The 12,659-nt window shown below is 45.0% G+C and overlaps 1 protein-coding gene across 4 annotated transcripts in view; it reads right to left on the bottom strand.

The window, feature by feature from the left end:
* The window catches only part of SHC4 (SHC adaptor protein 4), a 42,881-nt gene that overhangs the window by 5,631 nt on the left and 24,591 nt on the right, over nucleotides 1-12,659 (bottom strand). For all 4 annotated transcript variants that reach the window (XM_075575649.1, XM_075575646.1, XM_075575647.1 and 1 more), the window contains 4 exons: nucleotides 11,180-11,233; nucleotides 10,208-10,259; nucleotides 4,096-4,222; nucleotides 2,071-2,239 (listed from right to left, as the gene is read on the bottom strand). In XM_075575649.1, the coding sequence (XP_075431764.1) occupies nucleotides 2,071-2,239; nucleotides 4,096-4,222; nucleotides 10,208-10,259; nucleotides 11,180-11,233 (402 nt within the window). The remainder of the gene's footprint in view (nucleotides 1-2,070; nucleotides 2,240-4,095; nucleotides 4,223-10,207; nucleotides 10,260-11,179; nucleotides 11,234-12,659) is intronic.

Here is a 12,659-nt window from a genome sequence, read left to right as displayed (position 1 = left end):
AATTATCAACTTTCAGGCTGCTTAGCACTGCGGTGCTCAACTTCAGTCCTCAAGACCACCCCCAACAGATTAGGTTTTTAAGGCTATCCCTGCTTCAGCACTTGTGGCTCAATCAGAGCTCAACTGAGGCACCTGTGCTGAAGCGGGGATAGCCTGAAAACCTGACCTGTTGCGGGGTCTTGAGGACTGGAGTTGAGCACCCCTGGCTAAGCACATAGAGCCTTATTTTATAAAGTGTGACAGTACTGAGTCAGTGGTACCGCACAGAAAGTCTCACTGGCTTGAATGGGGCTTTCCATGCAGTCGCACTGAATTGGCGCTTTTGCACTCTACATAATAAGGCCTACAGCTTTTAAAGGAACTACATGCCTGCAAGACTCAAGTGAGGCAGCTTGATGTGAGCAAGCAATATATTCTAAATGCAGTCAGGGGCTGCCCTAAAATGCAATGCAAAAAGAAAACACAGCCTTGGTGATTTTAACAAGCCTTTTATGCCGGACACAGATATTGCTGACCATTTGTGCTTTTACAGACCTTTTTTTTTCTTTCTTATGTAGCCCCTGTAACATTTAGTGGGCTACCAATCCTTCTCCTACTGGAGTAAGCCCTGGTAAGGGCAGGCGCCAGTAGCAATCATGGGTTTCCCCCCCCCCAGCAAGCCCTGCCTGGAGTGATAGAGGTAGGCCCCTGACTCTGTAGCAGGCCTGAGACAGAGGGGAGGTCCTGCTGACATCATAAGGGGCAGGGCTGTATCTATTTAGTGGGCTGCTCCTGTGTGTGTCTGTGTCTGTTATGTGAGAGCGGTTGGAGAGTTCAGTTGGTTATGTCCTGGGAGCTGAGGAGTGAAGTTGAGTCTGAGAGTTCTGCCTGGGAGCAGGAGAGTTCTGTGACCGTCTGTTGCAGTGGAGAGAAAGATGTGTCAGGCTGGAGAGTGGAGGCTATTGGAGTTGTGAGAGTGGAGAGTGCTGGACACAGGAGAAAAGACAATCAGCCCTACAGATTAGAGCTGATAGCACTGTAGTGCGTTGACCAATGCCCCTCACCCTGCTGAGGGGGTGAGGGGGGAGATCTACCCTCACCCAGAGAGTATATCCTGGAGGTGGGGGTTGGGGTATTGAAGCCCCTAACCAGCCCATCCTGCTAGGGTACAGCCTGGAGGAGAGGAGAGGAGGAAAGGCAATTATACAGTTGGAGTGCACTGCTGTATATGAACTGCTGTGTGCCACTGTGCATGAAGTGTTGCTGTATCATTGTGCAAGGACAATAAAGAGTGCTGCTATTTTATACAAAAGACTGTGTGGAGTTTAAGATCATTCGCCCTGGGACCAGAGTTTCTCTGTAAGGGTCCTATCCCACATCCCTGGGACTTATGGAGATGGCGGCGCTGCACCGTTGCTAAGAAGATGAGGCATTTACCCCAGAAGCCTGGTCCTGTCACCCCCCACACCAACGCGGGAGACTCAGGCCCTCCTGTTCCAAGCAGGTATGCACCACCCAATTACATGTAGCCAGCCCTCAATACACCTTAGAGGCACGATCTGTGTCTGGGGGGGGGGGGGAACATGGGCTACACTTACATAGGATTGAAGCAGGGTGTCTCCGGAGCCGAAACCCGATAATTTCAGCTCCAGGGACCCCCTGCTTCCAGACAAACCGGCTACCCCCCTCGGAGGTAAGTATCTCCTGCAAGTTTAAAGCTCCTACGTCACATGGGCGAAGGAAGCCACATCAGATGACAACACAGCTTCCTATTGGCCCAGAGGACGCGGGAGCTTTGAAAAGCAGCCCTGCTAGGCGCGCAAAGTGGCTACCGGCATCCCCTTCAGAGGTCTGTGTCTCCGGAGGCAGAGGGTCCCTGGAGCTGAAATTAAATCGGGTGCAGCTCCGGAGACCCCCTGCTTCAATCCTACGTAAAATAATTTAAAGGGGGCGGAACAGCTTGGATTGCGGCTTTAAAATCGAAACATTTAGTAGCTTCAGCAATACTGAAAAAGCAAATATATGTGTTAATATGCCACTAACTGGAGTAACCTCTAAACGTTGCCAATGTGCAATGAAACACATGCTTACCAAACAGTGTTGTTTGTCACAATTACTCGTATTTTCTATGGCATCTTCTCTCGTCCTTTTGTCTAGAACCCCGCCGGCATGAGGTACCGTTCCTGGCATCTCATTGTAGTATTCGTGGGCCTCCTTCTCTTCCATTTTGGGAGCTGCATTAGGAAGACTCACTGCCTCACTAAATAAAAAGATATATCCGAAACCATAAATAGGTTCCAATGTTTGTGTGCTGTTATGTTGGTACAACGAGACACATTTATTGTAGAGCATTGTGCTAATTCTAAAAATAATATTTTCAAATACTAACTTCCTCTCAAATGTGCTCCCTTGTTAAATATCAGGGACATTTTGATTGGAATAAGAATTGCACGGTTAGTGAATGATGGTGACCACTCATGCATTGTCTTGGAGCTGTTCTATTAGTCTTATTACTGCGTCACGGTCTGAGTGCAGACCTTTTTATCATTAAAATCACCATTACACATAAATGTATATCTAATTGTGGTATGGATATTTCAGAGTGTATATTAATTCCTGGTGCGCTTGGTGTGTGTGTGTATCTTTCTTGTCTTTGGGGTCCCCCTTCATTGGGAGACCCCTCTTAGGAGCGTTTGGGAGGGGCTCCTGAACACCCAGCTGCAAAAGGATTATTTTGAAATTGGAGAAGATCCATGACAGCTCGAGCGCGGAACTTTTAATATATATATTACTGCGTCATAGACATTGCTACCATTACACATACCCTTTCTCCCCTTCTAACAAAAACAATATAGATTGCATCTACTGGTGTCTGTCATTATGAGCTGAACAAAAGTGCACTTTAATGCATCCACATCTGTCTTACAGGGGTTACACAAGCCTGGTCCATCAGATACCCAACACACATTCAATACTTAAATGTTCATGTGTTACATAAATGTTATTTTCCGGATCCAGACATAAAGACTTTGAAGTCTATAGATAATTGGTAAATGGGATCTCCTTCCCGGTTCTAACTGTACTTTGTGGAACCCTTTGTAAGATCCTCTAGGGATCTGCGATGCATGCAATTAGTTGATGATAAAGCATGGATCGCTAGAATGCCTTAATCACACAGATGGAGATGACATATATGGGAGAACGCGAGGGGGATTTATGCAAGTGTGTACCATGATTGCTTTGGGCTGAGGAAACGGGGGAGGTTGCCCCAGGGGGTAAGGAGGTATTTATAATAAAAGAGGTGTGGGGAACCTATGTAATCATAATAACCACAGTTGGAGGTAAGCTTACCAATTTACGTAGCATCATATGCTTGCATGTATGGTATTCATATATTATTTTATCACATATTTCCTTCTTGGATTAAAATAACAATCTAATTTTTTCCCAATGAGCACATCTGGAAGATTTCATGAAAAACTCCTTATCTTATTCCATTACAACATTTCATAGCCTCCAAGCATTTCTACATTTCCCTTGCTATTCTCTTTGGAAGATAAAGTCTCTTTCATGCGGAAAAGCAAAACATGGTTTATTTGCATTGGCAAACACACTGAAACCTTTCAAAGCAGCACCCAGCGGAAAAGTCTGCATTTTGTTTCCCATAACCACGAGGTGGGGGGGGGGGAATGGGGCATTTCCTTTGTGTTAATCTGTGGATGTTTTCAATTTTTAGACACGCAGAGAAATGTTATGCTTTATTAATTGTCCTTCGCGCTTTAAAAAAAAAATCTACAACATTATTAACCTCTCAACTTATGGCAAAGTGGTGCGGTGCCTAACTTGGCATCCTTTGTATGCTTCTTCGGCACTGCATTAGTTAATCATCGATAGATTTTTAGTAACTAGAAAAGTACAAAAGACCACAAAATATATAGTACATATTGGTTTCATTATGGTGCTGGGTATTCACTAATACAATAAATATGGTCTGACCTAGTGTTGCTGCAGCATTAAATAATTCTTTCTTGGTATCTGTTATGTCGTCTATAAATCAGCACCTCTTCCCATACCTTGGAACTAGATAACACTGAGGAATCAGTAACATGGTCTGACCTGTCACTGGAGTCTATCAAGGAAGATGGATTCTTCAAGTACTGTTTGAAACGCAGTTCAAAAGCCTGTCCGATTGTATTTATCACCTCTTGCGCCATGATGTTTGAACATTCCAATATGTGACAAGCTAAAATAATGTCAAAGAAATAGCAACGTGTGAGTTTTTTTACAAAACATCGATAGGTCGAGATGGGGGAAAAAACATACACTTTTTACAAGAGCAGAGGGTTTGTATTAAGTTCCTGAAAGGTTGTTGAAGGGCAATTTTAGTTTCATTTGCATCTGCATCATATACATAAGATTGTAAATCAAGTTTTTCCTACATGTGAAGCAAATCTGTTGACAGAAGAGTTTTATGCCATCCCAGACATGCTTGGATTTTTGATGCTGAAAAAAGTGACATTTAACTTAATTAATAATTATAACTCTTAGAGGGTTTTGTAGTAGTTCCAAATCAAGTTAATTTTCTTCTTGCAGCTATGTGAAATGTAAAAAATATTGTTCAACAGTATTTCTTAAAATTGAAACAGATCAATTATTTAACATGTGTGTGTTTTATATTATGTTGAATCAGATGTTACATTCCAAAAAATAGAAGTAGATAGTAGCATAAATACATACTTTCCCATTTACATTTTCTTGTTTCGTCCCCCCCCCCATAAAGGAGCAATTCAAGCAATATCCTACATGTGTTTTTTTAAAATAAATCCGTTCTGTAGTATTAAATAATACTTACTACATTTTTTTTCATTCAACTCTTAAAGAGGCAATTCAAACAGCTTAAATGAAAAAAAAAAACATCTTTTTTTTTTTTTAAATATATACAGCCTTTGATTACCTTTATTGAAAACGAATTACCTAAACTGCAGATTGATTCGTTCTCCTGTGATTGGTCGGCAAAATCCTGCATCCCAGGGTTCACTAAATGGCTGCCTTTTAGTTTCAAATCAATCCTTCAGTCAGTGTAACTCAGCAGCTACAATGTATATTGAGACTCTCACATCCACCACCAGTTTAAGGGGCTTATGCAGAGAGGAACGTTATTTAATGTGAAAATGGCAAGAAAATAGCCACAGAATTGGAGCAAGTTATGGTCGTATGCAGAAAGCTGTGTTACCTCATTTTTCTGATGAGATTCAAAATTGCCAAGTTTTTCTGGCTAGATTGAACTCGCTATAATATAGGGCAGAATGGCGAGTTGCAGTGCATCTATGCTACCTGCATACCACCCTATTTTAACATGGAGAATTTACCAATCTCTCCACGTGTTTGGCAATTTTTAAAGTAAAGAAACCTGCTGTGGCGAATTTTATGAATCTCTCCATATTCTCTGCAGGAGAAGCTTCTCTGGGAAGTATTTTCGCCAAAATATGGTGCTATTTCCCTTCTCTATCCTCTCTGCATAAGCCCCTAAATTCTTTCAAATCTAAGGCTGTCTCACATTTTAACCTGGTCTGTAACTGTTTCATACGCCCATAATATATATTTTCTTTAACTGTGCATGCAATGTCTTGTATATAATGTATACCCTGTTCATTTATATAACTGTATTTGTAACCATGTATTATTTGTCTTAACTCTGTGCCCAGGACATACTTGAAAACGAGAGGTAACTCTCAATGTATTACTTCCTGGCAAAATATTTTATAAATAAATATTATATGTATGTATGTATATTATATATATAACTAGCTGATATACCCGGCGTTGCCCGGGCGTGGAAGGGCAGGGGGCATGGAGTGGAAGGGCGGGGGGGAGGGGCGTGGAAGGGCGGGGGGGGGGGGGGCAAGGGGCGTGGAGGGCAAAGATCGGGGGGGCAAAGGGCAGGGAGGGGCAAAGGGCAGGGAGGGGCGGGGGGTAAAGGGCAGGGAGGGGTGGGGGGGGTAAAGGGCAGGGAGGGGCAGAGGGGCAAAGGGCAGGGAGGGGCACGGGGGCATCACAGGCACCCACTGACACGGGGGATCACAGGCACCCACTGACACGGGGGCATCACAGCCACAGGCTGCACCTTGTCCCACAGACAGAGCTGCACCCACTACCAGGCTAAGGACAGACCCACTGACGTCCTGTACAAAGGCCGTGGCACTTACACACCCCCTGCACACAGGCCGCGGGTGGCACTGACCTGCCGGTAGGCGCTGTCCGTGGGGTTGAAGTCGCTGCCCCCGGGCGGCAGGGAGAGCTGCAGGTGTGGGAACCAGTGCAGCCAGTACAGCCACCAGGGAGGCAGGTATTCCACGCGCGACGTCCTCCCACCCGCGGCGGGCGGGTCAGTGCGGAGAGTGCGGGGAGCGGACACAGCGGCATCCCGGGGAGGAGGAGAGCGCGGGGGCGCGCGGCACGTGCACACAATTGAGAGCCGTGGTGAGGTGAGAGTCCCCCGCTGTGTCCCGGGCGCTCGCTCCGCTCCCCCGCTGACTGTAGCGGCGCCGGAGGGGTGGGGGGAGGAAAAAGCGCGGGAAACCGGGAGACCCGGGGAGAGGAGGAGGTGCGCGTGGGTCCCGATGAGCGCCGCGCACTGCGGCTGTGATGAGTTGGATTTCAGGCTGATGTTCGGGGAGGAAGCGGCGGAGCCTCCGGGACCGGCGGGTAAGAGGTGTGTGTGTGTGTGTGTGTGTGTGTGTGTGTGTGTGTGTGTGTGTGTGTGTGTGTGTGTGTGTGTGTTGGACCTTTGGCCCGTCACTCCGCCTCAGGCCAATGAGAGGTGTGCGGGGGCAGGCGGGCCAAGGGACCAATCAGATTGCCGCTAGGGACAGTGCAGACAGGGACACATACAATGCTTTCAGAAATATATAGTAAGATAATATTCCCAGCAGTTTGAGCTGCAAACTGTAACAGTAGATAATGTTACTTTACCTATGCTGATCGAACACGAGAGAAGAAACGGTCGGCAGCTTAGGTAATTTTCAATAAAAGTAATCAAATTGCATATCTATATATATATATATATATATATATATATATATATATATATATATATAAAAAAAAGTATATATATATACATTTGCATATTTGCTTTGCTGTGGAGGGTTTTTGTCACCTATTTACTCACCATATATATATATATATATATGGTGAGTAAAAAAGTGACAAAAACCCTCCACAGCAAAGCAAATATGCAAATGTATATATATATACTTTTATATATATATATATATATATATATATATATATATATATATATATAGATATGCACTTTGATTACTTTTATTGAAAATTACCTAAGCTGCCGACCGTTTCTTCTCTCGTGTTCGATATATATATATATATATATATATATATATATATATATATATATATATATAATAATACTGAGTTAAGTTATGGTGAGTAAAAAATGTGACAAAAACCCTCCATTGCAAAGCAAATATGCAAATATGTAAATATAACTGTATGCTCATCTGCATGTCTAAGGCAGGTCTGCAACCTCGCCCTTCACCATTATCACCCAGCACACAGCATTTATATATATATATATAAATATACTTTTTCTTTTTTAAGTACCGCAGTGATTTTTTTTACCCAGACCCCTGACCAAACCCCCACCCCCCTTAATACAACCTCCCATCCTCCTCCAAACCCCCCAAGCCCCCCCTACCCCTCTCCCCACACCCCCACCGCCCCCCACCCCACCCCCTCCCCCCCCAACCCCACCCCTCCACTCCTGTGCATACTTCAAGTGAAACATAAGAGGTGATATGTACTTTGACCATTAGATGGCAATGTACAACCAGTTTTGCAAAACCAATATCATCTTGTCTCATAAAAGGAATTGAGGCAGGTCAAGCAGGCTAGAAATAGCTGTTAAAAGTTAGCTAAATGTTATATCCCTCAGTGATATTAATAATGTCACTATAAGTATAAATGACTAACTGCATTAAGACTTATGAAATATTAAGGTAGTGGGAGCCTAACTCCAGCCATTCCGTTTGAAATTTTTGTCTGAATAATATCGACAGAACCACTCTCCAATTATTTGTGTCCATATAATTGGAACACACATAATCAGAGGCAGAACTAGGGCAAGGGGGCGAGCTGCCCCGGACGCAGCCTGTTAGGGGGAGCAGAATTACGTTTATTGTAGAGTTATTGGGGCGTGCAATCTGGCCCGAGAAGCCTCATTCACGCCGATGGGGTTTCCGGATCAGATTGCGCGGAACAGCGATCTCGGAGCTTTGAGAATACGCCACTTGAATTGAAACCATCAGTTGGATGGATAGGGAAGCGCAGTTAGTGAAACATGTCGGGCGCAAAAATACCTAGTTCCGCCCCTGCACGTAATCCTGGAGAAAATCATTCTCAGTGCTAATCATTCTAAACGACCCTTCTGCTAAGGGCTGTATGAATTAATTAACAAATGGGTGAAAATATCTTATACATTGTATGCAGGGCCAACGTGTTGGCGGTGCTATTGGTGCCACTGCACTGACCCCCGCTATTGGTGCCACTGCACTGACCCCCGCTATTGGTGCCACTGCACTGACCCCCGCTATTGGTGCCACTGCACTGAGCCCCTGCTCTATCCCTCATGACAATTAAACTGATTGCCAGGGGGAGAGTGCAGGGTCTTTGTATCTCTCTTACCTTCACCAGTAGCATCTCCCAGCATCTCCTCCTGCATGGTCTCGTCATCATGGCTCCACGATGCCCAATGACGTTACGTTGCCATGACAATGGGATGCCCTATGGCGCTGCGTCGCCATGACAACAGGACGACTCAGGGTCGCTGCGTCACCTATTGTCCCATTGTCATGGCAACGCGACGCTATTGGACGTAATGGCGCTATGATGACTGGAGCAGGTAGGAGGAGATGCCAGGATATGATGCCACCGGAGAAGGTAAGAGCCGAAGCCCCGCACATGTCCAGGCACCGTACCCTGAAAACATCCCAGCCGGCCCTGATAGTCTGTGTCCTGATCAGTTGGATTGGAAGTTCTTTGAACTATACGAGTAAAGCAATTGCAACTACTTAGCATAAACTTGCCTTCCCTTTGAGAATAGTAGCCAAGTAGTCAGTATTACTTGGGAAGTTTAGTAAATGCTCTGTACAGCAAATAAAAATACCACTTGTGAGCACCTTTGCAGGTCTCCGACAGGTCTGCAACCCTGCCTTTCCCTATTATCTCTTAGCATGCAATGCTTCCACTGCAGCCAGGAATTCTGGGTAATGACATGCAATTGAGCACACAGTGTCACCTTTTGCTTCGAATCCATTTTAACATGGGACCCCTATGAGCTTATGCCTGCCGTATTACACAGCTTTTCAGCACAGCCTGGGTTAAAGAAGTGCAGAGCCAGTAAACCTGCTCACAGACAGTTGTTTCAAATCAGCAGGCCCAAGATTGTCAGCCTGGATAAAAAGCCTCTTCTTGATCTGATTGGTGGTTTCTTCAGTATCTGCTTTTGGAGGGTATGATATGGGTATCTACTACAAACCATAGAATATGTTTTGGGGTCATACAGGAATCCTGCTGACTGTGAATACTGGGAACATGGGATTGGCTGCGTTTCATGTGGTCTAAGCAGGACTATTTATTCTACGATTGATTTCCAAGTGGCTAAGTATGCCATACTGAATCTTTAAAGCTGCAGACCAAGTAATATTATACATGTGTTTTTTTTTTTTGTTTTTATAAATCTGTTCTGTACTATGAGAAAATACTTATAGCGTTTTTTTTAAACAACTCTGAATTAAATTTTTAATGTATTATAATGTAACAAGCCTTTTTTGTTTCTATAGCAACCATTTACAAAGTCACATCCCCTTCCTCTTCTGAAACAGGCTCTGGCACACCCCTTTTTGAGCCCTGCCCTCTCTCTAGCAGTGCACCAATTGTATCTATCTGCCTGGTCACATGATCTTCCCCACAGACCGTTGCATCTTTGGTCCTCTTCTGCTGCACTGACAGCCATTTAGTGAACCCCGAGCCGAATCTTCGCCTGATCGATCACAGGCGAACAGATCGATCAGCAACTTAGCTAATTACTTATCATTGTGTGGATTGTATTGATGCACATATTAAAGGGGGGAAAAATAAGAAAAATAAAGAAACTGGCAGCTTGGACTGCTGCTTTAAACCACACAAAAAAGAAGACAGGTGTTTATCATACCTCTTTGGTTTACTGGATCCTTGGCTACATATGCAACATAATCTGTTGTATCCTAAAAAATAAATAAACACCTTCAAATTAAATTAATCCTTTAAATGTAAATACTCAGTCTCGTACAAAGCAAAAATGCATGTTTAAATAACTGCTTACTTAAATGTATAAATTGGACTGGCCCCAGGGAATGGCATACTTTGCTGTATTTATTATCCCAGTAATGTCTCGTGTGTAACATGAATAAATAACAGCTGATGAGGGCAGCTATGTATGAAGGAATGATTAATATTTTCCATGCGATTTGGAAAAACAAACGCACGAGGTGCTTAGATTAAAAAAAAAAAAAAAAAAAAAGAATGCAAAATATGTAACAAAATGTAACACTTTGTGAGAGAAGCTGTTTCACACTAAATACTTCTGTACCGTTTGATTTTGATAATTTCCTGACACCTTAGGGTCTTGGGCCGCGGTCCTAGACTGCACTGTAGCACGCGCGCCCGGCGGGGTGGCGCTGCGTGCACAGCGCTTCACTGCGATCTGTGTCACGTGAAAAATCCGGAATTATTTGGCGTTTCAAAATTCTGCCGCGCGGTTGCTCTTCGTCGCGCGCGCGCTTTGTTCGGCCTGACAGAGGCACTGTATTTTGTACGCGCCGCACGCACTACGAACGCAGCCCAAGGCACCCGTATGAGCATATGGTGTGACCACGACAAACATGCTTTACGATGGTACTTTACATCTTCCTTTTCTGATAGAAAAATATAATGTCAATTGTTCCACAATTTGAGATCATTTCTATATTTGAAAGTTAAAATATAAGACATAGCCAAATAGCTAAAACATAATGAATGTAGCCGTAATGAGCTAATAACACACACAATGGCATTACATGTATCTCGTATTAAACATCAAAATCTTCACGGTGAGCTATACTGCAGTTATCACCTATTTATCTTTGTCAAATAACTGTATACTTACTGGATCTCCACCGGAGGCAAAGGATATTGACTGCATGTGATGATTTGCAACTACCTTTAAAAGAAAGGAAAGATGGAAGTTTGTATTCTGTATAAACCTCTCTTACTGCAAATCCTTAGAATGATGGGGAAACCTGCCGGGCGTTATTAGGTTAGAGCATGAAGAAAAGGTATTTGGAATCTTTATCCGGTGCAGCATTTTTATGAACGGAGAATAAAAAGAAGCACAGTATTGTGTACGTACGTACATCAATACACAAATAAACGGATGTTTTAAGACCTCACGGTACTTTTGCAAAGCTATTTGTCACGGACCCGGACACACAGAGCTCCGTTATTGCTGTAACGATGCGCTAGCTTAAGTTAACGCATCGTTAAGTGTTAACGGGGATCTTCAAAGCTTATTAACGCGGTGTTCAGTGCTGGCTTCAGGCGTAACGAGCCCTTTGCGGTAACTATAACGGATGTTAGTGCTAATGATATGCAATAGCGGTGTTCCCTCTAAGGCTGCGGTCCCAGTAATGTCTGTGACACGCGCGCCCGGCGGGGGGGGGGGGGCAGCGTGCACAGCGCTAACCGCGATCTGAGGGGAGAGAGGGAGCTTGCGACGGGAGGGGGCGTGGTCGGGGATTTGCAGGGGCGTGGCCATCACGTCACGCGGCTGGTTCGCCCTCATTGGGTGAACCACCGGTGGGGGCGTGGCCACGCCTCCGTCGCAAGTTTTAAACTCAATTTCATTGAGTTTAAAAAAACTTGCCGCACGGCGCGGCTGCACCTTCAGCGTGAAGGTGCGTACTGGGCCATTCCCCATTGAGGGGCGGTGCTTACACGCACAGCGCACAGCGCACGCCGCGCCGTGCGCTGTGGCAGTGACTGGGACCGCAGCCTAACAATGCGCATCCTCAGAGGTTAATGCAGATATCTAACAAGATGTTAGTTAGGTCTGAGCTAAACATGGCGTTACTCACTTCCAGAACCTAAAATATGTATTTTTCCGGGTCTGGATCAGTGGCGGATTTCCCATTAGGCCCGATAGGCCTGGGCCTAGTGCGGCCAAATTTTGGGGCGGCAAATCTCCCCCTGCCCTTCCCCCATATATAGAGGCCCCGCTCTCTTCCCCACTGATTGCCAGGGGAGAAGAGCACGGGGGCTTTGTAACGTTCTTACCTTTTCCTTCGTGCTGCCATCCTTCAGCATTGCGGCGTAAAAATGGCACTCCGATGTCACACGGCATTGCGTTGCCCTGGCAATGTGAAGGGTCACACAGTCATCGCATTGCCATGGCGCCGCGACATTGCGTTACCGTGGCAGCGTGACGCCATGTGACTTTGCAGCGTCATTTAATGCCACAACGCTGAAGGAGCAGGAGGGCGGCATGAAGGAGTAGCGCGGAACCAGGTGAGTGCCTAAGGGCGGAGGATTTATAAATCCGCCACTGGTCCGGATGGGTGTAAGGCCAGAGTTAGGTCTGATCTAACTAT

The sequence above is a fragment of the Ascaphus truei genome, chromosome 18 (genome assembly GCF_040206685.1).
Source record: "Ascaphus truei isolate aAscTru1 chromosome 18, aAscTru1.hap1, whole genome shotgun sequence".
NCBI classification, from domain to species: Eukaryota; Metazoa; Chordata; class Amphibia; order Anura; family Ascaphidae; genus Ascaphus; species Ascaphus truei.
The sequence above is the reverse complement of the archived record's forward strand: the minus strand, read 5'-3'. Positions and strand labels throughout refer to the sequence as shown.